Source organism: Cricetulus griseus, chromosome 2, assembly GCF_003668045.3.
Source record: "Cricetulus griseus strain 17A/GY chromosome 2, alternate assembly CriGri-PICRH-1.0, whole genome shotgun sequence".
Classification (NCBI taxonomy): Eukaryota; Metazoa; Chordata; class Mammalia; order Rodentia; family Cricetidae; genus Cricetulus; species Cricetulus griseus.
Window position 1 is genome coordinate 438,706,555 of NC_048595.1, and position 27,639 is coordinate 438,734,193.

The 27,639-nt window shown below is 49.7% G+C and overlaps 2 protein-coding genes and 1 pseudogene across 2 annotated transcripts; 1 reads left to right on the forward strand and 2 right to left on the reverse strand.

The window, feature by feature from the left end:
• The first annotated feature begins 369 nt into the window (after positions 1–369).
• Positions 370–3,774, forward strand: LOC100750606 (annotated as a pseudogene).
• Positions 3,775–8,958: 5,184 nt separating this feature from the next.
• LOC100750903 (alkaline phosphatase, germ cell type) lies at positions 8,959–11,955 on the reverse strand. The gene is made up of 11 exons (XM_027395985.2): positions 11,892–11,955; positions 11,680–11,796; positions 11,452–11,567; positions 11,119–11,293; positions 10,874–11,046; positions 10,514–10,648; positions 10,348–10,420; positions 9,854–9,988; positions 9,578–9,769; positions 9,341–9,457; positions 8,959–9,251 (listed from the first exon to the last, which is right to left on the reverse strand). Exons 1-11 carry the CDS (start codon positions 11,953–11,955, stop codon positions 8,959–8,961), a joined length of 1,590 nt encoding a protein of 529 aa, XP_027251786.2.
• Positions 11,956–24,603: 12,648 nt separating this feature from the next.
• On the reverse strand, positions 24,604–27,639 carry LOC113833526 (alkaline phosphatase, germ cell type-like). The gene is made up of 11 exons (XM_027395986.2): positions 27,576–27,639; positions 27,366–27,482; positions 27,138–27,253; positions 26,805–26,979; positions 26,560–26,732; positions 26,201–26,335; positions 26,035–26,107; positions 25,544–25,678; positions 25,268–25,459; positions 25,031–25,147; positions 24,604–24,941 (listed from the first exon to the last, which is right to left on the reverse strand). Exons 1-11 carry the CDS (start codon positions 27,637–27,639, stop codon positions 24,604–24,606), a joined length of 1,635 nt encoding a protein of 544 aa, XP_027251787.2.

The following is a 27,639-nucleotide window of genomic DNA, read 5'->3' on the forward strand; positions in this document are numbered from 1 at the left end:
AGGCTATCCTAGCCACACCACACCCTGCCACATCTTTCCAGGCAGCAGGGTTTCCTTTCCAGAGCAGGAGGGGTGGGGTTGGGGTGGAGTCTGAGGATTGGGGAGGGGCACTTGAGTTTTTCAAGCAAGAACTATATTTGTTTGTTTGTTTGTTTGTTTGTTTGAGACAGGGTTTCTCCATGTAGTTTTGGAGCCTATCCTGGCACTGGCTCTGTAGACCAGGCTGGTCTCGAACTCATGGAGAGCTGCCTGCCTCTGCCTCCCAAGTGCTGGGATTAAAGGCTATTTAAAGAAATCTTTTTTTTTTCTTTGCAAGAACTATTTAAGTTACAGGTCCCCATCAGCCCCATCCCTCCACCAGCCTGAGCCATGCAGGGAGCCTGGGCACTGCTGTTGGGCCTCAGGCTACAGCTGTCCTTTGGTGTCATCCCAGGTAAGGAGGCTCCCTAACTGCTTGACCCCACTCACAAACACAGCCTCGTAGCTGACACTTACCTCTGCCCAATGGAGGAAAAGAGCCCAGCCTTCTGGAACCAAAAAGCAGCCAAGGCCCTGGATATTGCCAAGAAGCTGCAGCCCATTCAGACATCAGCCAAGAACCTCATCATCTTCCTGGGGGATGGTGAGTGTTCAAGGCCTGGACACCCTGGGGCCCTTGCACTCCAGGTACCACCCAAGGCCACTGGTGGGTCCAGGAAGGTCTGGGGTTCAGGTCTGATTGGGTTTTGCTCCTTCATGGATGGGGGTGCCCACAGTGACAGCCACCAGGATCCTAAAGGGACAGATGCAGGGCCATCTAGGACCTGAGACACCCCTAGCCATGGACAGCTTCCCATACATGGCTCTGTCAAAGGTGAGAACTGGGACAGATCTAGGATGGAGGTGAGTAGAGATGGAGGAAGAGGAAGAACCCAGGACAACTGAGGCACAAGTTGCCAACCAGGACAGTGTGGACATGTCCCAGGAAGCAAGGACTAATGTCTACCATTAGCACACAGCTGAGAGTGTCTCTGTCCTCAGACATACAACATGGATAGACAGGTCCCAGACAGTGCAGGCACAGCCATCACCTATCTCTGTGGGGCCAAGGCCAACTACAAGACCATTGGTGTGAGCACAGCTGCATGGTTCAACCAGTGCAACACCACGTTTGGCGACGAGGTCATCTCAGTGATGTGTTGTGCAAAGAAAGCAGGTAAGCCATGGAAGCACACACCATTAATCCCAGCACTCCAGAGGCAGAAGCAGATGGGTCTGAGTTCAAGGCCAGCCTGGTTTATGTAATGACTTCCAGACTAGCCAGAACTATATAGTAAGGACTTGTGCAAAACAACAACAAAGCCCAAAAAGCAAGTGGGTTGGAACCACTCTAAGGAGCTAGAACAGGCTTGGCTCACCTGATTCCTGCCATTTCCATGAAAGTCGGTAGGAGTGGTGACCACCACATCAGTACAGCTGGCACCTACGCACACACAGTGAACTGTGATTGGTACTCGGATGCAGAAATGTCTGCCTCTGCAGTGCTCAATGTCTGCAAGGGCATTGCCACTCAGCTCATCTCCAATGTGGACACTGACGTGAACTCCAAGAATGAGGAAGGAGGGCTGGATTGAGGTGTCACTCACTGCATTCCAGGCGGCCAACAGACTAAGTGCTGAGTCTTCTGTGGCACCTGAGGAATGGGTAGGAGGAAGGTGTTGAATTTTTGCAGCCCAGAAGCCCTTCCCACACACCTGGTGAGGTCTGTCTGTCAGGAGGAGGCAGAGGAATCCCAATTCCTCCTATCCTGACCTTATGAACATAGGTGATCCTTTGTGGGGGCCGCAAGTTCATGTTTCCTAAGGGGACACCAGACCAGAGCTCAGAGCTCAGTTGGGAAGCAGGCTTGATCAACAGAATCTGGTACAGAAGTGGCTGGTGAAGCACCAGGTGACAGGAGTAGCAGGGCAGGGCCATAGCAAGCACTAGGGAAGGGCTGCACATCTCAAAGGTATATGCTAAGATCGTCTGTGGACCTGCAGGGGGCTCAGTGTGTTTGGAACATCACAGATTTCTTTCAGGCCTCCCAGGACTCCACAGTGACTCTCCTCATGGGTAATGGTCCATTTCCTACTACGTCATTTCTTAAAAGGACTTCATCGACGTATGTGTATCATGACCCCTCTACCCAGTCTGGGGATCTGGGTGTTTCTGTGCCCCTCAGGTCTCTTTGAGCCTGAACACATGAAATGTGGAAACCCCTCCCTGGAGATGACAGAGGTGGCTGTGCGCATGCTGAGCAGGAATTCCCAAGGCTTCTATCTCTTTGTGGAAGGTGAGTGGTTGTGACCCAGAGAAAGGAGGAGTCAGGAGTCTAGTGCAGAGTCAAGCATCTCCCCACACCACTGTCTTCCTGCAGGGGGCCGCATCGACCACGGTCATCACCAAGGCATAGCTTATCGTGTACTGACTGAGGCTGTCATGTTGGATGTTGGGACCTTCCCCCAAAGGGGTCTGCTGGCCAGCTTGTGACTAGGAGCTTACCTAGCAAGTGCATCCTGTTTTCTTTCTTCCTTGAAGGCCTGAGTGCAAATTCCTGTTATCCTGTTATTCGCCCATTCAGGATTGCCTGAAGGGCCTGGAAACCTGAACTTGTGACCTGGGTAGTTTTCCACCATGCCTGCTAACTGGAATATAAGCCCCCACTCTTGTTGGAATAAATGGCATTCTCCCTGCAAGAAAGACCTGCTTGTCTTTATTTAAATCCTCAAGCTCCTCGCCCGATTCTGTGGAAGTGTTGTAGTGCAGGCGCTACAGTTGGACTCAGCCATTGGCAAGGCGGACCAGTTCACCAGTGAGCAGGACACGATGATTCTTGTCACCACTGACCGATCCCTCGTCTTCTCTTTTGGTGGCTACATACCTTGAGGGAACTCTATCTTTGGCAGGCCAGGGGACAAGGCAAATGTATCAGTTGCATGGCAGAAATTTTCACAGATGTGTATAAAGACTCAGTACCTGCCTTCTAGGCAAAGGGGAAAATTGTGGTCTGTATGGGCTCCAAGCCAGGGCAGTTGCAAAACCTCTCTCTGTGCAGGACTGGGAGCCTCCTTCAATGCTCTGGATGGCAAATCCTTTACATCGATCCTATTCGGCAACGGTCCTGGATATAAACTCCAGAATGGTGTCTGGCCAGATGTCACTGATGAAGACTGCTGTAAGTTCTGTGGGACCACCACCCTTGCAGTTGAGGGTAGAGGAGACTGGGGTCAAAGGTCTTCTGCCCTGAATATTTTGTTTCCCTAGGTGACCCCAAGTCCCGGCGGCAGGAGGCTGTACCCCTGTCATCATCAACCCATGGTGGCGAGGACATGGCGATATTTGCCCGTGGCCCACCTGCTGCACAGAGTGCAGGAGCAGAACTACATCGCCCACGTCATGGCCTTTGCAGGCTGCCTGGAACCCTGCACTGACTGTGGCCTGGCGCCCCCTGCTAGCCAAAGCAGTGCTGTGATCCGGGGCAAGACCTCCACCCTGATGTTCCTGTTGGCAGGGACAATGTTGATGCTGGAGGTGGCAGCTGAACCCTGACTTCCTATGCTTATTGGACTTTATACCAGTGTCCCACGCTATTGCTCCCCTCTGGACTCCCCCTTCACTTGGGTTCCCCGAACCTTGGCTTCGTGTTTCTAATCTCAGATCTAATGCAGGTTGCCCATCCTGCTGCTTCACTATGGCCTGCAACAACACTCACTCAGAGTGGTACAGCCAGCCTGACCACCACAACCTAATAGGATGCCCTGAAGACTTAGGGAATGTCACTTTGCACAGCCTGCCCTGGGCCAGCTCTCTCTGGTCTCAGCTCCCAGAAAATGTGATGTCACACACTCAGTCACAGCTCTGCCTGTGCCTGAGAAGGAGGACCCTGTAGGCACTTGGTGCCCCTTCCAGGACAGGACTGAACAAGGACTGAAGAGGCTGAAGACAAGATAACCAGTGGCTCTTTGACAGTCCTCAGTTGCCACCACTGGGCCTCAAACTCATGATCCTCCTGCCTCAGCCTCCTGGTGCTATAGTTAGATGCATGTATCTCTATGCCTGGCTTGCACATTAATGGCCACGCAAAGAATGTTGCTCTCATCCTCCTGGGAGATTTTGCAATAATAAAATGAACTATTATACAACGTGATGCCAGCCAGGCTTTCCTGAAAGCAAAGCTGAGTGTTCAGGTCAAGGTGGAGTAAGAAATGGAAACCAGACTGACCCTACCCTGCTCCAGATTCCCCTACCCGCCCCCCAGCAATCCCCCAGCCCCTGCTGCTCACATTGTTCTTTCAGTAAGCAAGGGCTCCAGCTGAAGGATCTAGCTCCTGGGCCTTCTGCTTCTTAGCACTGGTTCTCAGTAGAATGAACAGGTGACCCATGAACACCCTGTAGGTACACAGGCCCAGGAGGGGACTTGATTAATGGGTCACCAACAGACATACAGTAAAAGACATACCCCTGGGGCCCATCCTTCCCTGCAGCCCCAACCCCAGCCCAGACACCCCCTTGCTCCCCTCTTGCTGAGCTAGGTACATGGTACAGAGTGTGCTTGTCTTTGTTAGTTTGTGGGAAGTCGGGGATCTAGGGCAGAGGTCAACTTCCAAATTCTAGAAGACTTATCAGACATTGTCACAACTGCAGGAACACAGTTATAAGCCAACCGAGAAGTGCTTAAGTTCCATCCACTGCAGTCCATGCAGCGTGGGGAGGGGGGGGGAGGACACAGCTTCCTTCCACCCTTCAGCCCTTCTCCAGTTATCCTTCATTGTTCCCACAGATAGGGACACTGTGAGGCACTGCACTGGAAGTTGGGGCCTCTGGAATTCCTGCCCACCTGAGGGCTAGGAATTTCAGCTCCTGCAGCAGCACTAAACACTGTAGTTATTAGGGGAACTGGCTGCCTGTGTTCAGATTCACTGGCTGCCTGTGTTCAGATTCACTTCGGCCTCTATTGCCTCTGACCCTTCTTCCCAGGTGCCTTTGGTTCCACTGAGTGTCCACGATATTCTCATCTGCTTTTTCCTTAAGATCTTTACATCCTCTGGGGTCTTCAGACAATAAACCTGAAAGGAGACCAGTGGACATGTGGAAAACAGCCTCATATTACAAAAACTTCCAGGTCATCCGTGGGGAGCACCTGAGTGAGTTCCACACATTAGAGACAGGAGCGTCATCCCAGGAAGGTCCAGGGAGCATCATCCAAAGAGGTCCAGGCATGACCCTGCAGGGATGTAGCTGTGCTGGGTCAGGAAATTTGTGACATTTGTAACCTAGGCTCTATGTACCAGCCTGGTCAAAGCAACCTTCTTTAGGTAGCCAAACAGTGGAAGCAGTCCCAGCATTCATCAATAGGACAGTGATAAAAACAGTATTTCTAGCTGAGCAGTGGTGGCACACACCTTTATCACAGCACTTGGAAGCTGGAGGCAGGTGATCTCTGTGAGTTTGAGGCCAGCCTAGTATAGAGTGAGTTCCATGACAGCCTGGGCTACACAGAGAAATCCTGTCTTAAAAAAAAAAAAAAAAAGTAGCCAGGTGGTGGTGGTGCACGCCTTTAATCCCAGCACTTGGGAGGCAGAGGCAGGTGGATCTCTGTGAGTTCGAGACCAGCCTGGTCTACAAGAGCTAGTTCCAGGACAGCCTCCAAAGCCACAGGGAAACCCTGTCTCAATAAACCAAAAAAAAAATTTAAAAAAAGTATTCTCATAAGTAGCAAACCATGCAACAATAATGAATGATAGTGTGTTTGTTAAATGCAAGGCATACCTTGGAGGTTGTAGTTTCAGGCCACAACTGTCCTAGTTAGAGTTACTGTGAAGAAACACCATAGGGGAAAAAAAGTAACTTGGGAAGGAAAGGTTTATTCAGCTTATGCTTGCACATTACAGGTCATCATTAAAAGAAGTCAGGGCGGGATTCAAGCAGGGCAGGGACCTGGAGCAGGAGCTGATGCAGAGGCCATGGAGGGGAGCTGCTTACCGGCTAGCTCCCTATGGCTTGCTTGGTCTGCTTTCTTATAGATCCCAGGACCAAATGTCCCACAGGTTTGCCTGGGGCAAAGGTTATGGAAGCATTTTCTCTACTGAGGCTCCCTTCTCTCAGATGCCCTAGCTTGTGTCTAATTGACAAAGTCATACAGCATAACCACAGAAGTAAACAACACCTTAAAGCAACTCATGCAGATTTGTTGTTGTTTTCCAATGCATATAAAAATTGTGTTTACAGTTTGGGTAAGTATATAACATTATCTCTAAATAATTTTTGTTCTTTAACGTATAGTGTATTACAGAGCCAGCAAGATGGCTCAGCAGGTAAAGCCACCGGTTCCTGAACCTCAAGTCCTGAGTTCCATTCCTAGAACCCACATGGTGGAAAAGGAGAGCCAACCCTTGAGGGTTGCCCTCTGACCTCCTCATTCATGCTGCCATAGCCCAAGAGCACATGCACACAGAGAATAAGCAATTAACATAAAAGAAAGTATGTTACAGTGCCCTGGCCTGATGGAAGCCTGAGAGGCAGAGCCCTGCTCTGCTCATTACATCTCCACAAAGGAAAAGGTGACCCCATACCCTGGAGACCTTGTCAGAGACCTGTGATGGAGACAGAAAGGAGACTTCCAAGGCAGGAGACACCTCTATTTCCAAGAGAGGAGCCTCAGTGTTGAGCTTCTGCAGCTATAGCCAAGGCACAAGGGGTCTCAGCCTGAGGAGATTTTGAGGGGCATGAGTTTGTCCAGGAGAAGGGACTGCTCATCCAGGCAGCTCCCACCTGGAGGGGTGATGACAGCCATAAGGCTTTTAGGAGGACAAAGTCTTGTTCCTTGTCTCTTTTGAGACGCTCAAGGCTGGTGTTTTAGCTCAATTGGTAGAGAGCTTGTCTAGTATGCCAAGCTCTGAGTTTGGATCCTGCGCACAGTTTAAAGTGGCCACAGCAGTACATGCCTGTGATTTCAGCATTTGTGTAGTGGCGGCAAGAAGATCAGAAGTAGCTGGGCAGTGGTGACACAGACCTTTAACCCCAGCACTCGGGAGGCAGACGCAGGGAACCTCTGTGAGCTCAAAGCCAGCCTGGTCTACACAGTGAGTCCCAGGACAGCCAAGGATACACACAGAAACCCTATCTGTCTTGAAAAAAAGAAAAAAAATCAAAAGTTCAAGGCTATCCATGGTTACTTAGCAAGTTCAGGCCCAGTGTGGGGTAAGGGTGCCCCTGTCTCACCAACATCACACACACACACACACACACACACACACACACACACACACACACACACAAACAAAGGATCTCCGCTGAGCCGTGGTGGCACACACCTTTAATCCCAGGACTCAAGAGGCAGAGGCAGGCAGATTTCTGAATTGAGGGCAGCCTGGTCTACAAAGCTCCACAGAAAAACCTGACCCCCCCCAAAAAAAAAGAAAAAGGAAAGAAAAAGAGGATCTCCATCCAAACAGAGAGGACGGGCTACAATATCACAAAGATACCCCTTGCTTCATCTCCATTCTCCAGCCACCAATGTTTTATTTTGGTTTTTCAAGCAGGGTTTCTCTGTGTAGCCCTGGCTTTCCTAGAACTTGCTCTGTAGCTCAGGCTGACCTTGAATTCAGAGATCCACCCTGCCTCTGCCTTCTGAGTGCCAGAATTAAAGGTATGTGTCACCACTTCCCAGATTCCAGCAGCAATGTTTCTATCCTACCTGGCCTGAATTGAAACAGACATTGAACAAGAAAGGCTGTCAATGAAGACCTACTATGTGTCCGACTGAATGCCCTGGGATTCCCTGCTTTCAACCTGCTTTCAGGGAACTCTCAAATCTGCAGCCTGGCATGTGTTTGCAGGATGAGGAGGAAAGGAGTCTCTCCTATAGAACTGAAACAAATATACTTGCTGGTGTTGGTCACCTGAGCCCAGTGCAGCTGGCAGCAGAGCCAGGAGGAGGGCTGGCCTGAATGCAAGGCCTTCATGTTGCCCTTTCCTGTTGGCCAACACGGCACCGATCAGATCACCAGTGCCATTCCATGTTGCTCTCTCCTGTCAGACAACAGGGCATTGATTGACCAGTGCCAGGACTTCTTGCTCATGTATGGGAACAGGCTGCAGGACCAGTCCATCCCCGATACAAGCTCATCTATGACATGTTAATGATGGGTCAGCCCTCTAAAGATACCAAATCACTTGTTAGTGTGGCCACCTCCATCCCCACCCAGAGACTACCCTTCCAGATGCTTTAGGCAAACAAGTACTACTGACATTGTGTGTGTAACAGCTAGTTTTATTGTCCCCAGGAGAATGGAGGGCCTGGGAGGGTGGGAGATAGCCAGATTCAGCAGGACCATGTATAATCCCGGAATTTGGGAAGGTGAGGTAAGGTTGTGGACTGAAATGTAGACTAGGCAAAAACTCTGTCTCAAAAACTGGAAAGGGAAGTGCCAGGTGCAGGTCCAGTGGACTGAGGAGGAAGCCAAGTGCTGTTACCGCCCCGATGCCGGGGGCTGGGGGTTGGTGGGGACAAGAATTTCCATGTGCTGGGCCTCTTAAAGGAGCCTAGACAGAGCTAGGTAGCCTAATAAGGGTCAGTAGGTGGCTGTGTCAAAGCTTTGCTGGGCCCATTATCCAAGGTGCAACAGAAACCAACTGAGTCTGGCAATGGGGACTCTCCAGTGCTAGTGCCTCAGACTCCTGGACCTCAAGGCCCTGGCTGAGCAGTGTCTGGATCTTGTCCCAGTCTTCAAGGCAGTGAAGTGCTGCCATGTCTGCGGCTGGTTTAACACTCACTGAGGTCTGTTGGAGACTAAGGTAGGGCTGCGGGCTTGGCACCCCTGAGTTTGATCTGAAATTAGAAACCAGAGGTCCAGATGGAGCTCAGAAAACAGTACTGGCCAGAGGCATTGACGCCAGCTGTAGACCACTGGGGTGAAGTTCAGTGAGCTGAGATAGTCAGGGTTCAGCTGCCAACACCACCATCAGCATTGTCCCTGCTAACAGGAACATCAGGGTGGAGGTCTGGCTTTGACTTGCCACACTGCTCTGGCCCTCAGGGGGCGCCAGGCCACAGTCACTGTATGGTTCCAGGCAGCCTGCAAAGGCCATGACATGGGCGATGTAATTCTGCTCCTGCACTCCATGCACCAGGTGTGCCTGAGGGCCACGGGCAAATATCGCCACGTCCTCGCCACCGTGGGTCTCAAAGAACAAGGGTACAGCTGCCTGCTGCCGGTATGTGGGGTCACCTGCAAAGAAAAGGTGTTGAGAGCAGTGGTCCCCACCTCCATTTGCACTCTCAGCCCCTGCCCAGTGTTGACAACTCCACCCAACTTACTGCTCTCTTCCTTAGTGACATCAGCCCGGACACCATTAAGGAGCCTGTAGCCAGGACCGTTGCCATATAGGATCGAGGTAAAGGATTTGCCATCCAGAGCCTTAGAGGGAGCCAGCCCTGCAGGGAGAGGGGGTGACTAATTTTCAGACTGGGTTCTGTACACCTTCAACTTTTGCCTGGTCACCAGATCCCTACAGGACAAAAATATCTGCCCCCGTCGCACCCCACGGCACCTACCAAAGATGGAGGTCCCCCGAAGTGTGTTGCCGCCAAAAGAGAAGACATGGGAGTGGTCAGCGGTGACAAGGATCATCGTGTCCTGCTCACTGGTGAGCTGGTCCGCCTTGCCAATGGCTGAGTCGAACATGACAGCCTCAGTCAGTGCACGATAAGCTATGCCTTGGTGATGACCGTGGTCGATGCGGCCCCCTGCAGGAAGACAGTGGTGTGGGGAGATGCTTGACTCTGCACTAGACTCCTGACTCCTCCTTTCTCTGGGTCACAACCACTCACCTTCCACAAAGAGATAGAAGCCTTGGGGATTCCTGCTCAGCATGCGCACAGCCACCTCTGTCATCTCCTCCAGGGAGGGGTCCTGGGCAGGGTCTCGGTAGATGTCATACTTCATGTGTTCAGGCTCAAAGAGGCCTGAAGAAGAAGAAAATCTTATTGAATTAGAAAATCAGCAGGACACGCCTTTAATCCCAGCACTCAGGAGGGAGAGGCAGGCAGATCGCTGGGAGGCGGATCTCTGGGAGTTCCAGGCCAGCCTGGTCTACAAGAGCTAGTTCCAGGACAGCCTCCAAAGCCACAGGGAAACCACCCTGCCTCGAAACCCCGCAGCCACCCCCCTCCCATTCCCCCCAAAGAAGACAAAATGAAAATCTTATTGAAAATCTTGGTGAACACCAGACTGAGTATTAGGGAAACCACCACGCCCCCCCCCACACACCCACACACAGAATTCCCTAGTGTCAGGATTCTAGGGCAAGAATGGGAGTTGTTACCCATGAGGTGTGTCACAGATGGGTCCAGGGATGCTTGAATGAGCTCCGTGTGGTTCCAAACGTATTTGGCTCCCTGCAGGGACACAGCCAGTCTCCTGAGTATGCATCTTCAAAAGCACAACCCTCACTAATTCCAGTATGTCCTTTGCCCTAGTGCCTCCAGTACCTGGTGCTTTGCCAGCCACTCTTGAACAAGGTTCCGTCCATCCAGCCTGGTTCCAGCCTGGGTCGAGTTATCTGGATATTCCTGGTCTGGTGTCCCCTTGGGAAACATGAACTTGCGGCCACCACCAAGGATCACCTATAGTCACAAGGGAAGCTGGGACCTAAGTGATCTTCTATTCTTTCTGACAGCACCTGGTCCCAACAGGTCTGAGGGAAGGGCCTCTCTTGGCTGCATCTTCTCTACCCATCCCCCACCAAGCCCTCAGTTTCCCTCCAGGGCTCAGAACCCAGACTGTGGGCTGTAGAGTCTTCAGTGAGAGACACCTTGCTCTAGCCCCACTCCCCCACTCTTGGAGCTCACATCAATGTCCACGTTGGAAATGAGTTGTGTGGCAATGTCCTTGCAGCCCTGCTGCAGCGCCGAGGCAGGCATTTCTGCATCCGAGTACCAATTACGGTTCACCGTGTGCGCGTAGGTGCCAGCTGGAGAGGCATTCTGTACTGACGTGGTGGTCACCACTCCTACTGCCTTTCCTGCAGAAGATGTCAGGTGAGCCAGCCAGTAGCCCAGGCCCACCCATGTCCTCAAGCCTTGTCCCAACCCACCTGCTTTCTTAGCTCGATGCATCACAGAGAGGACCTCATTGCCCCACGTTGTGTTGCACTGGTCAAACTGTGCAGATGCGCTCAAGCCGATGACCTTGGTATTAGTTTTAACCCCGCAGAGAAAGGCTGTGGCTGTGCTTGCGCTGTCTGGGATCTGCATGTCTGTGCTGTATGTCTGGGGAGAGACGTTCTCAGCTCAGCTCGACTGCTCCACGTTAGTCCTTCACTTTCTGGGACTTGTCCCCCTGCCCCAGGTCTGTGTTCTTCCCAGCCTCCCTCCTCCTGTACCAGCTCTTGCCATCCTTGTGGGGACTTGGGTGCCTCCAAGCTCACCTTGGACAGAGCCGTGTATGGGAAGGCGTCCATGGCTAGAGGTGTCTCAGGTCCCAGGTGGCCTTGCAGCTGTCCTTTTAGGATCCTGGTGGCTGTCACCGTGGACACCCCCATCCCTGAAGACACAGAACTCAGATATTAATCCCCAGCTCTGCCCGGACCCACCAGTGGCCTTGGGTGGCACCAGGAGTGCAAGGGCCCCAGGTTTGCCAGGCCTTGCACACTCACCATCCCCCAGGAAGATGATGAGGTTCTTGGCTGATGTCTGAATAGGCTGTAGCTTCTTGGCAGCATCCAGGACCTTGGCTGCCCTTTGGTTCCAGAAGTGTGGGTTCTTCTCCTCCACTGTCCAGGAAAAGAGCAGAGGAGGGGTCGATCAGACTGAAGGCCCCTTTGTGTGTGTGTGTGAAAGGAACAAGAACCCAAAGGAGCCTCATTACCTGGGGTGACACTAAATGACAGCTGTAGTCCAAGGGCCAGCAGCAACACGCAGGCTCCCCACATGGCTGGGGCTGGATGGTCGAAGTTCTGAGGATGGTCGAGGGAGAACGTGGAAGTCGGAATAGTAGCTAAGGGGCTGACTACCTGGCCTTAAATAGGGGAAGACTTTGCTTCCTGCTTGAAGGACTCAGAGACCCTCCCTGATCCTCAGGTTCTTCCCTAGCCCCACCCTGAGGCGTGAACTGCAGTTTGCCTGGCTGAAGAAGGTGGCTGTGGCAGGGCGGTATGGAGAACGCCTTTAATCCCAGCACTAGGGAGGCAGAGGCAGGTGGATCTCTGTGAGTTCAGGACCAGCCTGGTCTACAAGAGCTAGTTCCAGGACAGCCTCCAAAGCCATAGGAAAACCCTGTCTCAAAATAACAAAACAAAACCAAAAAACAAACCAACAAACAGAGATGGCACTGGGTCTGCAAGTCCAGGCCAGTGTTCTGAATTAGGGCTACAGCTGGGTCCCAGGCATCTCCCCCAGGTTAGGTTGAGGAGAGCTACAGTCTGAGTGAAGAGCTATAATCTTATGTTGCAGTGGTCACCAACCCTCTGTTACTGTCCCTCGGGGATCCATTACTTTTTTGTTCCAGAGACTTTGTCCCCCATTGCCTCTCTCCTGGACTTGGGGTAGATAAGGGATCCAGGAGGAATCCTGACTTGGAAAGATGGAGCCGGTGGGTTACATAGAGCCTCGTTTGTGTTGCAGCTCCTTTTAGAGTGTGTTTGAATGCTGACTGGTGTGGAGGCTGTACAGGATCCTGAGGGAAACCAGGCAAGGCCTGGATCCTCCCGAGAAGCAGGCAAGTTTTGTAAGACCCCCCAAGAGGGAAGATCCTCACTCAAGTCTCAGGATGACGGGACCCCCCAAGAACTCACAAGAGACCATCCTTGCTGCAATCACACAAGGTTTATTGACCGGAACCAGCACGCTGGGTCTGAGACTCATATTCCACGCAGAGGTGGAGGAGTTTCGACCCCGCGTGGCTGGGAATAGGGGTTTTTAAAGGAAGAATCCACAAACCAAAATACCAAAAATACCAGTGGAAGGTACTGAGGGAAGAAACCACAACCCAAAATACCAAGAATACCAGGGAAGGGTCTCCAGGGAAATCACAAGGGGAACTCCCTATTCCTTAAGATCGTTTGTAAGATTCTAATCTAACTTTTTATGGCTAGCTTTTTCCTGGAACAGAGTTGCTGAACCGCCTAGCCACCCTATATCCTAGGCCTTATTTTGTCTGCTGAGGGGGTCTTCTTTATCTTGGCCTTTCAGTTCACCCTTGACGTGGACAGCTATTTTCAAGGTCAGGTTTAGGGATCCCAAGGTTCTGCATAAACCCTGGGCACATGTGCAGCTGTAGCATGGGATGAGGAACTGGGAGCCTCCTGTAGCCTGAGGGAGGCTCAAAGTGTTTCTGTGACACAGGGATTCCCACCTCAGAGGATAGTGTGAGCCCAGATCCTGTGTGCATGAGGTTCAGCATTATTCCCAGTTGCCAAGTGGTGTGGGGGAAGCCATGTGTCCATGGACAGATGGGTGGATCACAGATCCAGCCAGGTGTGGTGGCTCAAGATTGTAAATCCAGGTCTTCTGATCTATGGCAGGAAGATGGAAGGCTGGGCTACATAGCAAATACATTGACTCAAAACCAACCAATCTGCTGGGCTGTGGTAGTGTACTCAGTAGTAGAGGCAGGTGGATTTCTGTGAGTTTGAGGTCGCCATCCTAGTCTACCTAGAGTGGCAGAAATATCCATTCCAATATAGTGTCTTCCCTCTGAATCAGAATTCCAGAAGGGCATTCTCTAGATGGCAAGATAACCAGAATACAGTCTAAATTAAGGTTTATCTGATCTACATGTGCATCCAATATTCCGTTTTCTACCCATTGTAACTCTTTTTCTGCCTCAGCAGATAATATTCCCGGACAGTTTAGGTCCTTATCACCTTTAAGGACCATTTTTAAATGCTTTAAGTCATGTCCTTCTACACCAATAATCGTCTGTAATTGAGAAATTTCCCCTAATAATTTCTGAAGAGAATTAAGAGTTTGATAACGATCTCTCCTAATTTGTACCTTTTGCAGTCTGATTCTTTGTAAGTCTATCTTGTAACCTAAATAGTTAATAGAATCTCCTCTTTGTATCTTTTCTGGGGCAATCTGTAACCCCCAACAAGGCAGAACTTTCTTCACCATTTCAAACATACGTTCCAAAGTTTCCTTATTAGAATCTGATAAAAGAATGTCATCCATGTAATGATAAACAAGAGATTGTGAAAATTTCTTACGAATTATTTCCAATGGTTGCTGTACAAAGTGTTGACACAAAGTAGGACTATTTAGCATTCATTGTGTCAAAACTCTCCACTGATATCTCCTAACTGGCTGTGAATTATTAAGAGTTGGTATAGTAAATAAATGCAAATTTTTCTCTATCATTTTCCTGTAACTGTATTGTGAAAAAACAGTCTTTTAGATCAATGTCTATGATAGGCCATTCTTTAAGTGTTAAGGAAGATAATTGTTACGATAAATCTTTCTGCCAAAAGCTGCCTGGCCCCACTGCCATGTGTGAGCTTTACGCCAGCCGCCTGCCCGAGTTAGGCCCAAATGAATACACAGAAACTTGTATTAGGTACAATGCTGCTTGGCCAATGACTAGGACTTCTCATCTGCTAGCTCAGTCTTAACTATCATAAATCTATATATGTTATAAGACTTATCTTATCAGACGCCTTATTGGCGTCCCTCCTTGTCAGTGGATCACATTGTACCGCTGGATGAGGCAAACGGGAAAGAGAGCCCTTCCTGCTTCTCCTTCACTTAAATATGAGTCTCCTTGCTATGTCACTTCCTGCCTGGATCAGCACGTCTCTACTACATTTCCCAGAATCCTCTTTGACTCCTAGTCCCATCTACTTGCTGTCTCATTGGCCAAACAGTATTTTATTTAACAATCAATAAGATAAACATACACAGTACATTCCCCATCATCTCCTCTTTTCTGTCTAAATAAAAGAAGGATAACTTATCTTTTATAATAACTGAAGAAAACTATAACCATAACTATCTGTCTTCAACTCTATCAAAGACCACAGAAGGATAATATATAAACTCTAGAATTGACAGGTATCTTGCTACCTGGACAGTCACCCAAAGTTCCTCTGTAACCTTGGGGCATCCATCTTCAGCCTATAGGCCACAGTGTGTCTAGCACACTTCTCCATTTCAACAGGAACCCTTCAGTACTGTCTTGTTTTGTAAGTTTAGCAGTCACTTTCCTGTGGGTCCTTTATGTCCAGTTTATACAGCAACAAACAGTACAGGCAAGAGCGGTTTCTTGTCCAAATGGCTAATCTTGCCATGTTGAAAGCAAACTCCATAACGAGTTTCTTCGATGCCCATCCTCCTTTCTGACGTAATTGCTGTGCCAGGAGCTGTTGTGTCTCACTGCCAAGAAAAATCCTAAACCATTTAAATGCCATATTTCTGTAGGTCTTTGAAAGGTTTGAAGAATATCTAACTATCTCAAATATATCTCTATATCTAGAAAACCTAACTAACCTAATTATAAATCTGACTATTATAGGTAAAAGATCTGTATAAACACAATACCTAAACAAGAGGAGACATATACATATCACAAAATTGACCTTAAAGTTGTATCAATAAATGAAAATCTATACCAATGCAAAGTATTCATTCCTATATCCTATTCCCCTTTCTTTCTTTAAAAAAATTGACTATGCTCATTAACATTATAACCAACCCCATTTAAATGAAAACAAACATTTATAAACAATATTTGGGAATATGGGCATCGTTCTTTCTAAACTGCTTCCTGCTGATAGGGGGCGATGTTCATACCATAGGGATCATGATAAAACATAGAAACCTGACCAAGTCCTTGTTTTTGTAGTCTGCTAAGGCTGTATCATCTCAGCTTCAGGGGGTCTTGCTTGATCAAACCTTATTCGTCTGGAAGGAATGCACAGCTTTTTATTTTCTATGGAAATACAAACAAAACCTTTATTTCTAAGTAGCCTGTCCTTAAACTTAAATTTTGAAGTTAGAACATTTTTAAAATGTATAAGTTGGATTAATTTAGCAGCATTTATAATCAAATGTATTTTAGCAGCAGTAATTCTTTCCTCGGCAATCAAACAATTTAAAGACAACAATATGGCATATAGTATCCAGATTCTGTGAATTTTCCATCTTTATGTGGCTTTTTTATTACTTTCTTTTGTTTCTTTTTTCCCTGAGACAGGGTTTCTCTATGGAAATCCGCCTTCCTCTGCTTCCTTCTCTCACAAGCCTACATATATTTTTAAATGCGGTGTAAACCTTTAGAGGCTTTTCTTCATCTGGATCTGTCTTTATCATCTTGGGGGTGCCGAGTCTAAACTCCAGAAGCGGCAGGACGGCTCGAGCATATGGAAGCTGCTTCGATGCCTCTCAGCGGCCCAACAGGACAGGCTGTGGAGGCAGGTTTTCCTCTTTCTCTGAGAACCTTGGGGCATGGGGTTATCCTGCAGCTTTTGGCAGAAAGATTTATCGTAACAGGTAATGGCATTCCAGGTTGCAGAGAGCCCATTGGTTGAATTACCTTATTTATGGCTCTCAGGTCTGTCAGCATTTTCCACTTTCCTGACTTCCTTTTGATAGCAAATACAGGAGAATTACAAGGACTGGTAGATTCCTCTATATGTCCAGCATCTAGCTGTTCCTGTACTAACTTTTCTAAAGCCTCTAGCTTCTCAGAGGTCATAGGCCATTGTCCTACCCAAACTGGTTCATCTGTAAGCCACTTCAATGGCAGGGCCTTTGGCTCCTCTGAAGGTCCATCATTTGTACCTAGTTTCTGTACAGCATGGATATTTGGTAACCGTTTTCCATAGCGTCTTACCAGATCTTTTCTACTACCAAAAGACTGTGCATTTTCTGACGTTGGAGGAATATTAATCTGAGTATTCCATTGCTGTAAGAGATGACAACCCAGAGATTTATAGCAATATCTGCCACGTATGGTTTCAGTATCCTTTTCTGTCCTTCTGGTCCAATGTAGACCACCGAGTTAACACTCTGTCGAACTCTAGATAGAGTCCCAATTCTTAAAAATTGTACATTTGCGTCTCTAAGAGGTCATTTCTGAGGCCAAGACTTTTGGGTAATAATAGTTACATCTGCCCCAGTGTCTACTATGCCAGAAATAACTTTATTAGTAATTTTCACTTTCAACGGTGGCCTTTTATCATCAATAGAAGCTTGCCAAAATATGCGTTTCTCATTTTGTCCATTCACACTTGATTCTTCATCACTATTCAAACTACTATCTAGAGCAGTATCATTTTTCACAATAGGCAAAGAACTACTATTCGTCCTGTGAGAGATTATCTCCCACTGCTACTGGGAATGACCGGACCTTTCTCGAAGTGGGGGCCTTCTTGAGGTTTCCTGGCCGTAAGGGGTTTCCTTGTATGTCCCTGGTCAATCTACATTCATTGGTCCAGTGTCTGCCCTTACCACATCGTCTACACAATCCAGAAGGCAGTGGCCTTCCGTATGAGGCATTGTTAGAATTCGTTTGTCTACAATTTCTCTTAGTATGTCCCATTTGACCACAGTTGAAACATCTAGGTTCCTGGTGCCTTTGTGGTCTCCAGGGGAAGACTCTTCCTACCCAAGGTTCTGGTTCATAGTAGTAGTAACCTCTAGCCTCTTGGTACCTATGTTGACCTCTGTACGGTGCTTCACCTTCCCAAGCCCTTGCATCCTCACCTCTAGAACTTTTAATTTCCTGTTGCCTTTTTAACCCTTTTGAAATGGCTTCTCCTAGCCAAGCTCCAGTGTCTTGCACATGATAGTCAATGTTGGCTGCATACAAAACCCATTCTTCTAACTGAGCTGATCTGATCTTTAAAGGCAAAAGTATTCTTTTGCATATTGGGGTTGCATTTTCATAAGCTAGTGTATATATAATTGATTGTCTTGTTTCTGGATCTGTTACCTGTAATTCTACTGCCCTAGTTAACCTTTGTAAGAAGTCCTGGAATTGTTCTGTATGTCCCTGTTCTATTCTGGTATAAGCTTATAGGCGTTCTCCTGGCTCAAGAACCTTATCCCAAGCATTTAATGCTGCTTTCCTGCATAGAGACAGTATATCGTTTTCATAGTCACCCTGAGCCTCTGAGTTAGCATAAATACCCTGACCAAGAAGCTTATATAGAGGGTCTTTAAAACTTTCATTTATGCCCTGACGCTCAAGGAGCTTTGCCTCTTCCCTCACCAATGCCTTCTACTGGATTTGGCATGAATTCTCAAGTACAGCTGCTACCAATCGTTCCCAATCTGTGGGTGTCACCCTGTTAAAGGTTGCCCATGAATGTAATACCTGTTTTACCTATGGGCTATGGAGACCATATGAGACAGCTGATTCTTTAATATTCTTAAGACCTTCAGCTGTATAGGTTGCCATTCATAAGCCATCTGTCCATGAGGTGTTTCTTAGAAGCTGGCTTTATTACCATGGTAGCTGGGTACACTAATGGTGTATGAGTAGCAAGCTTAGAGGAATAATCATGATACCTGGGTGGAGTAGGTGCCTCAGATTGGAGTGATTCTGCCTCTGAGGTATCCCAATGATCTTTAAGCCTAGTAATGATATCTTTATGAAAAGTTTCAATCTCCTTAATCATAAAAGATTCCAAGCATGTTAGTGAATCTGTAAATTGCTCTAACTGCTCCTCTACATGTTTTTTCTAGGTCTTTAATATGATCATCCATAGGCAGCATCTGGATGGCATGGAAACTGCCTCCTAGGTATTGGAGTCTAGATTCCAGGTCATGATTTGCTGATTTTGAGTCCTCAGCAATCGACTGTATAGACCTATGTAATCTGTCAGCCCTGTACTGTAAATTATCTTCCAAAAATTCAAATCTAGACTCAAATTAGTGATCTGCTACCTTGGATGCTTCAATAATTGATTGAATGGCATTGTCCAATTCTTCAACCCTATCCTGGGTGTTTTGCACCTTTGCATCTAGATTCTGGGTAACATTGCCTATCTGAGTTTCTAGCTGGCTACAGATATTCTTTAGCTCATCACAGTCTTCTGACAGCCTAGCCTCTAAGGCCTCAGACATGGAGGATCTCTCTGCATTTATCTTATCATAAATACGCTGCATCTCATCTTGGGTAACAGACAACTCTGTCTTTAGCGTATTGGACACAGAGCCAAGCTTATCATCCAATTTCTGTTCCACTTGCTGCACAATTGTGGTCTGACCTAATCTGTTCTCCAAAACCTCATTGTGTAAAGCTGTTATTTCCTGCAAGCAGGAGGTGAGGTTATCTCTTTCCCTGTTCGTGAGCCCTCTGGCGAGTAATATTATTTGTACCAGCAAGCTAACTTCCATTACGGCATATAGGCTGGTAATTGGCAGATTAGCATCCTCCTTAAACATTGAATTCACATAGTAAGCAAGAATATTACCAATTTTATCAAATGATAAATATTCCGCCATAATTTTACCTGATTTCTACTCCAGATGCAGTAAACTAAATTTGACCAGCAGGTGACACAGGCGTTCAGCTACTCAGCACAGCGTTTGGCGGCGGTTGGTCAGCAGTGGGGAGAGGTCACAAAAGCGTCTGCACTTAGAGAGTATACGGCCTTGCAACCACAACCACTGGAAGAGATGCGGCTTTACTGCAGCAGCAGCCAGGGGAAACCTCTGCTGAAAGCTGAGGCCTACTCAACTCTAGGCAGCTAGAAACTGTCTCCAAGCTGGGCAGATATTTCTGAGTAGCTCAGCCACAGCAGGTTGGCTGCTAGCCGGGATCACCTGAGGAGAGAGGGCGCTTTCCCAGCCTAGTCTGCCATCGGGGGCCATGGAGGAGGAGGCACAGGATGGCTGTCCCAAATGGGGCCAATGTCCTGCTCCTGACACCAGATGAACTGGGAAATTACCAATACAGAGAAAGTAGAAATATAAGGATATTTAATAGGGAAAAGCCATACAGAGCAACCTTGCCAGCCAGCGCAGTAGCAGTCTGTACAGCAGCTGAAGAGTGAAACCCAAGTGCCCAGGCACCTGACATTCTCCTCTACAGCACCCTGACTACGCCCTCGGAGGCATGGTGAGGCAGACCTGTACCCAGGCCCTAAAGAAGCGTGACTACAGGTACCCCTACAATGCCCAGTGCTGGGAATCAAACCAAGGATTTCGTGCATATCAGGAAAGCACTTGGACAATTGGACTAATATGCCCCAGCCCACTGAAGAAATGGTGAACAGACTTGAAGAGTAGCTGCACCGATTCACTATTGACCCAGATTTTGCTATGCTTAATTGACCCAGATTTTGCTGCCTCTAAAATGAAGTCTACAGCCTCGGTGTTAGTTGGGTAGATCTCATTAGGCCACTTGCTTTGTGACCTACAGCAAAATTTTCTCTTTTTAAGGTTGACTTAAATGTCTTCATTTTGACTCTGCTGTTGTCATTATCTTTGCTGCTGTGGTAGGTGTAGAGTGTCAAGTGCCTCTCGTGTTGCTCTTATGGTGACCCCAGCTTCCTCAGCGATGGCTTTGCCCTGATTTCCTGAAAATTCTTTATGTGCCTGCAAAAGATTGCAGAACAGGCACACACCATGCCACTTGTCACCTCTGGTGATCAAAGGATGTTTATCATCAGGTGGTGGAACACACCTTTAATCCCAGCACTCGGGAGGCAGGGGCAGGGGATCTCAGTGAGTTCCAGGCCAGCCTGGTCTCCAGAGAGAACACCCGGATAGGCTCCAAACATACACAGAGAAACCGTGTCTCCAAAAACCAAAAAAAAAAAAAAAAGAAAGAAAAGAAAAAAGAAAGTGAAACAAAACAAAACAAAAAATTTCATCTCCACCTTAGGGCTATAGACAACCTAGCCACTGGGGGCCTCCTGGATCCCTGTCTGAGTCACCTGACTATAGGGGTAATAGTCGATATCTTACATTGGCAGCTCCGCTGTGTGGTCAGAGATACAGGGCGCAGAACCAGCTGCTACAATGCACAGTTGTGACCTCGGTAAACTGAGGCAAGAGGATGGGGAATCCAAGGTCATTCTTGGCTACATATTGAGATCCAGAACAGCAATGTAGAAACAAATAGCAGTTGGTAGAGTGCTTGTCTAGTATGCCAAGACCCAGGACTCAGTCCTCAGAGACACATCTGTTGGCCATAGTGGTGCATGACTGTCATCTCAGGGCTCGGGAGTCAGGTGGATCACAAGTTCAAGGCCTGGAAAGCCTGGATACCCGAGACCCTGGGTCAAACAAACAAAACTGGAAATGAAACAAAACAAACGAACCCAACCTCGCTAGTGAATATACACAGAGATTGTAAGTGTGTATGTGAGTGAGGGGGAGGGGCTCTATTCCTTCTTTTGAATAACCTCTGCCTGGGGCTGGAAGACACCAGACTGGTAGAATGAACTCTCGGGGGCAGGTTGTCCGTGTCTGTGTAGTCTCTGTGAGGGAGCAGCCACAGTGGATCCTGACGGCTTCTGTCTCCCAGGTCTCATCAGGACAGCTCTGGAAGAGTTTGGTGTCAGACCTTGACACTCAGGGAACACATGGCAGGGACTGGGGATAGATGTGGACCTCCAGAAGGCCCAGCAGGCACAGGGGGCAGCTCCAGGTACCCCAGGCATTGTCCACCTTTCTCTCATGGGAGACTCCCCCAGGAACAGACAGAAGAGGTGACACCAGCCTGCCTCCTGCTGAAGAAAGATGGTTTGGTTTGGCCTCTTTCCCCTGGTGTCACATGCAGCAGACTTCATCTGTGCAGCAGTTCCAAACACGCAGGATCACCGAGACTTTGGTGAGCAGGTACAAGGCACCGGGGCAATGGGGTGGGCTATGTCTAGAAGACATTTAACCACCACCCAGTCAGTGACCCTCTTGTCACTTGTATGGCTCAGTGACTCTCTCGTCACTTGTATGGCACCTCCCAGGTCTGCTTGGATATTTAAGGAGTCAGGGGAAAAGTCTCAGGCACCCCATGGCCTTCTCAACCTCCTGACTGAAGGGCATCCAAGGAAGTCTGTCACACATGGCTAGGTCTGCTCCATTGAGCATTGTGTTCTGCTGTGGGAGGATCAAAAGGGGCACTCACCACAGAGCTGTTGGGGCCTGGCCAGGGTCTAGCTCAGTGAGGGCTATACGGACAGTCTCTGTGTGGTAAGATGAGTGAAGCCCACAAAAGATGAAGGAGCCCCTGGAGCACTGATGCCTTAACTACTGTGCCTCTGAACACTTGGGCCAATGTCACTAGCTGCAATGACTCTGATCCTCTGCCAGCTACTGAATGAGGCCCAGGACACGGACAGCACAGCTGTGTTCCTCTTCACTGTCAGGCTGGACCACACAAACTCTTCCCACTGTGCAGTAGTGAGTGTTATCCCTGGGAACTCCCCAGATGTTGGGAATCCAGGAGGTGACCTACTACTGTGAGAGGAGCTAAGGGGAGGTGGGCTCAGACAAAGCCCTGGAAGAGGGAGTAAATTTTCCTGGAGTAATCACAGGGTCAAGCCTTGGAAGCCATAATATCTACCACCTAAGTAAGGAAGTCAGAGGGAGAGACAATAGCCCCGAGGGGATGGTGATCAGATCCCAGAGGAATCTCTCCCACTCTGAGCCTCATGGAAGAGCAGTGTCCTGGTGCAGATCCTGGTGGCATACAGGATGTCCTAGAGGGTCTGCTCAGGCTGTTGGAAGTAGATCTGAGGCAGAAGCAGCAGATTTGTGAGGGATCATGAAAAACTGGAGCAGTGACCAACCGATTCGATCATCAGGAGCTGGGGCTGCCAGGGCTAGGTCGGGGCAGGGACAGGGCATGCAGAGAAGGACTGGGTCACTCTGCTCTCCACCCCAGGTCTCTGTGTCAAAGGAAAATCATTCCTCAGCAAGACACCATCTCCACGTACAGCAAAGTGTCTCTGGGACAGCTGCAGATCAGCCCTCATTGTCCCGATGGATAGGCAATATGAGGAAGCTTCTGGAACTCTGGGTCATCTTCTTAGGTCTAGTCAAGCTTTTCCATGTCCCTGGATACCCATGTGTTCAGTGCCCTTTGTTTCCTGTCCTTGGCCCTACAGCTGCAGTGGAAGTCACTATTGGACCGTATCTTCCAGGAGGACTTCTCTGAGGGTGAGGAGGTGTTGCTAGTAGCTTTAGCAGGTGTCCAGCACCGCAGGTGAGGCTGCAGAACCCCCACTCCTGAACCCCCAGCTCCTTGTCTCAGGGCTCCTCCTCCAGCTTCCTAAAGCTATCTACTCAGTGACCTTTGAACTTCCTGTCACTGCTAAAGCCACACTACAGGAAGCACTAGTGAATGAATCCAGACCCCCTGATCACATGCTGGTGCTCACTGCTGCCCCATGGGAGCCTGTAAGGCTGGGGGACTCCTGAGATGCCCTTGCCTCCTGAGATAGAGAGGTGGAATTCCAGATGTTTTCCAGGGCACATGTGATCACAGCTCTCTGCCCTGACCAACTTGGGGAGAGCCTACTGGTCTCTGCCCATCTTGAGGAGGATATGACCTGAGAGACGGAGGGTAGTAACGAGTCCCAGAAACTGCCAGCAAGTCAGCCTGGCCCAGGCCAGCTGCCACTCTCACCTGCTGGCTGCTCAGGGTGGAGGACAGTGTGTTGATGCTGACCTAGTCATCCAGTCCTCTCCTGGCCTCCACATGAACAGCTTCTAAGTCCAGGCTCAACCTGGGCCATCAGCATCACTGCAGCCCCACGCTGCCCTCATCAGGCCCCTTTGCTCCACTCCTCACCCAGATAAGGGGGGGGTTAGGCCAGAGTTGAGCTGTGTGTGGCTTAGCATTTTGACCTTCTGGAGACCTGCAGCCTTTGGTCAGAAGGCAAAGCCTGATGGTTGTGACTCTCTCCACTTTGTTCACTTTCACTCAACTGGCTGCTCCTCAGACAGCCTCTCCCAGACCTCCTAATAGCCACTACCTGCCAGTCCACCCTTCCTTTGCACCCCAGACACCCAGGATTTTCTCTCTAGACAGAACTGGAGGCGTTGTCTTAACAGTTCATTTTATTGTTAGCATGTTTCTTCAGGATTGGTGGTCCCGAGGGTAGGAAATATTCTTTGTCTGGTATCTATGTAAAGCCTGAGATGGACAAGGGTTGGAGGCCAAAGGCTGCTTTGGGGTGCTTGCTGAGACCTCGTGTTCTCCTGGGCCTCTGCTTAGATTTCCTTTCACGGAAAGAACATGAGAGCAAGCCAAGGCCTGCAAAGCTAAGTTACTTGGATCCCAGTAAAGGTGTGAAGGGGAATCTAGGGTGTTCCTGGGCCTCAACCTCTTGGGTGCCATTTGACACCTGCCACTCCGGAGATAGTCAGTTGAAAAGCAAAAGCCCTGGGGCAAGTTATAAAGCCAGTTTGTTTTTGTAGAGGTGGCCCCTAGAGCTGTGGGCTAAATCGCTGTCTCAATATCTGAGAGCTACCTACCAAGTTGGGGCTCAAACACCTGCAGTGAGAGTCTTGGGTGGAACAAGGGGACCATGAGAATGACAGGGCTATGGAAACCATGAGTGTGGGGGGTGATGGTGAAAGGAACCAGTGGTGGACCCTTGAGAGGAGCCCAATAGGGGACCTGACCATCAGTATGCCTCCATGGCTGTCCCTACTAGCAGCAGCGTGCTGACCAGCAGCTGCAGGGACAGCTGGATAGTGCCCTGGTGGGCTGCACTGTTTGTGACTTCAGTATTGATCTGGCCCGGGGTGATGGGGCTGCTCTGCTCTGCAGGGGGCGCCAGGCCACAGTCAGTGTAGGGTTCCAGGCAGCCTGCAAAGGCCATGACATGGGCGATGTAATTCTGCTCCTGCACTCCATGCACCAGGTGTGCCTGAGGGCCACGGGCAAATATCGCCACGTCCTCACCAGCGTGGGTCTCAGAGAACAAGGGTACAGCTGCCTGCTGCCGGTATGTGGGGTCACCTGCAAAGAAAAGGTGTTGAGAGCAGTGGTCCCCACCTCCATTTGCACTCTCAGCCCCTGCCCGATGTTGACAACTCCACCCAACTTACTGCTCTCTTCCTTAGTGACATCAGCCCGGACACCATTAAGGAGCCTGTAGCCAGGACCGTTGCCATATAGGATCGAGGTAAAGGATTTGCCATCCAGAGCCTTAGAGGGAGCCAGCCCTGCAGGGAGAGGGGGTGACTAATTTTCAGACTGGGTTCTGTACACCTTCAACTTTTGCCTGGTCACCAGATCCCTACAGGACAAAAATATCTGCCCCCGTCGCACCCCACGGCACCTACCAAAGATGGAGGTCCCCCGAAGTGTGTTGCCGCCAAAAGAGAAGACATGGGAGTGGTCAGCGGTGACAAGGATCATCGTGTCCTGCTCACTGGTGAGCTGGTCTGCCTTGCCAATGGCTGAGTCGAACATGACAGCCTCAGTCAGTGCACGATAAGCTATGCCTTGGTGATGACCGTGGTCGATGCGGCCCCCTGCAGGAAGACAGTGGTGTGGGGAGATGCTTGACTCTGCACTAGACTCCTGACTCCTCCTTTCTCTGGGTCACAACCACTCACCTTCCACAAAGAGATAGAAGCCTTGGGGATTCCTGCTCAGCATGCGCACAGCCACCTCTGTCATCTCCTCCAGGGAGGGGTCCTGGGCAGGGTCTCGGTAGATGTCATACTTCATGTGTTCAGGCTCAAAGAGGCCTGAAGAAGAAGAAAATCTTATTGAATTAGAAAATCAGCAGGACACGCCTTTAATCCCAGCACTCAGGAGGGAGAGGCAGGCATATCGCTGGGAGGCGGATCTCTGGGAGTTCCAGGCCAGCCTGGTCTACAAGAGCTAGTTCCAGGACAGCCTCCAAAGCCACAGGGAAACCACCCTGCCTCGAAACCCCGCAGCCACCCCCCTCCCATTCCCCCCAAAGAAGACAAAATGAAAATCTTATTGAAAATCTTGGTGAACACCAGACTGAGTATTAGGGAAACCACCATGCCCCCCCCACACCCACACACAGAATTCCCTAGTGTCAGGATTCTAGGGCAAGAATGGGAGTTGTTACCCATGAGGTGTGTCACAGATGGGTCCAGGGATGCTTGAATGAGCTCCGTGTGGTTCCAAACGTATTTGGCTCCCTGCAGGGACACAGCCAGTCTCCTGAGTATGCATCTTCAAAAGCACAACCCTCACTAATTCCAGTATGTCCTTTGCCCTAGTGCCCCCAGTACCTGGTGCTTTGCCAGCCACTCTTGAACAAGGTTCCGTCCATCCAGCCTGGTTCCAACCTGGTTCCAGTTATCTGGATATTCCTGGTCTGGTGTCCCCTTGGGAAACATGAACTTGCGGCCACCACCAAGGATCACCTATAGTCACAAGGGAAGCTGGGACCTAAGTGATCTTCTATTCTTTCTGACAGCACCTGGTCCCAACAGGTTGAGGGAAGGGCCTCTCTTGGCTGCATCTTCTCTACCCATCCCCCACCAAGCCCTCAGTTTCCCTCCAGGGCTCAGAACCCAGACTGTGGGCTGTAGAGTCTTCAGTGAGAGACACCTTGCTCTAGCCCCACTCCCCCACTCTTGGAGCTCACATCAATGTCCACGTTGGAAATGAGTTGTGTGGCAATGTCCTTGCAGCCCTGCTGCAGCGCCGAGGCAGGCATTTCTGCATCCGAGTACCAATTACGGTTCACCGTGTGCGCGTAGGTGCCAGCTGGAGAGGCATGCTGCACTGACGTGGTGGTCACCACTCCCACCGCCTTTCCTGCAGAAGATGTCAGGTGAGCCAGCCAGTAGCCCAGGCCCACCCATGTCCTCAAGCCTTGTCCCAACCCACCTGCTTTCTTAGCTTGGTGCATCACAGAGAGGACCTCATTGCCCCACGTTGTGTTGCACTGGTCAAACTGTGCAGATGCGCTCAAGCCGATGACCTTGGTATTAGTTTTAACCCCGCAGAGAAAGGCTGTGGCTGTGCTTGCGCTGTCTGGGATCTGCATGTCTGTGCTGTATGTCTGGGGAGAGACGTTCTCAGCTCAGCTCGACTGCTCCACGTTAGTCCTTCACTTTCTGGGACTTGTCCCCCTGCCCCAGGTCTGTGTTCTTCCCAGCCTCCCTCCTCCTGTACCAGCTCTTGCCATCCTTGTGGGGACTTGGGTGCCTCCAAGCTCACCTTGGACAGAGCCGTGTATGGGAAGGCGTCCATGGCTAGAGGTGTCTCAGGTCCCAGGTGGCCTTGCAGCTGTCCTTTTAGGATCCTGGTGGCTGTCACCGTGGACACCCCCATCCCTGAAGACACAGAACTCAGATATTAATCCCCAGCTCTGCCCGGACCCACCAGTGGCCTTGGGTGGCACCAGGAGTGCAAGGGCCCCAGGTTTGCCAGGCCTTGCACACTCACCATCCCCCAGGAAGATGATGAGGTTCTTGGCTGATGTCTGAATAGGCTGTAGCTTCTTGGCAGCATCCAGGACCTTGGCTGCCCTTTGGTTCCAGAAGTGTGGGTTCTTCTCCTCCACTGTCCAGGAAAAGAGCAGAGGAGGGGTCGTTCAGACTGAAGGCCCCTTTGTGTGTGTGTGAAAAGAGCAAGAACCCAAAGGAGCCTCATTACCTGGGGTGACACTAAATGACAGCTGTAGTCCAAGGGCCAGCAGCAACACGCAGGCTCCCCACAT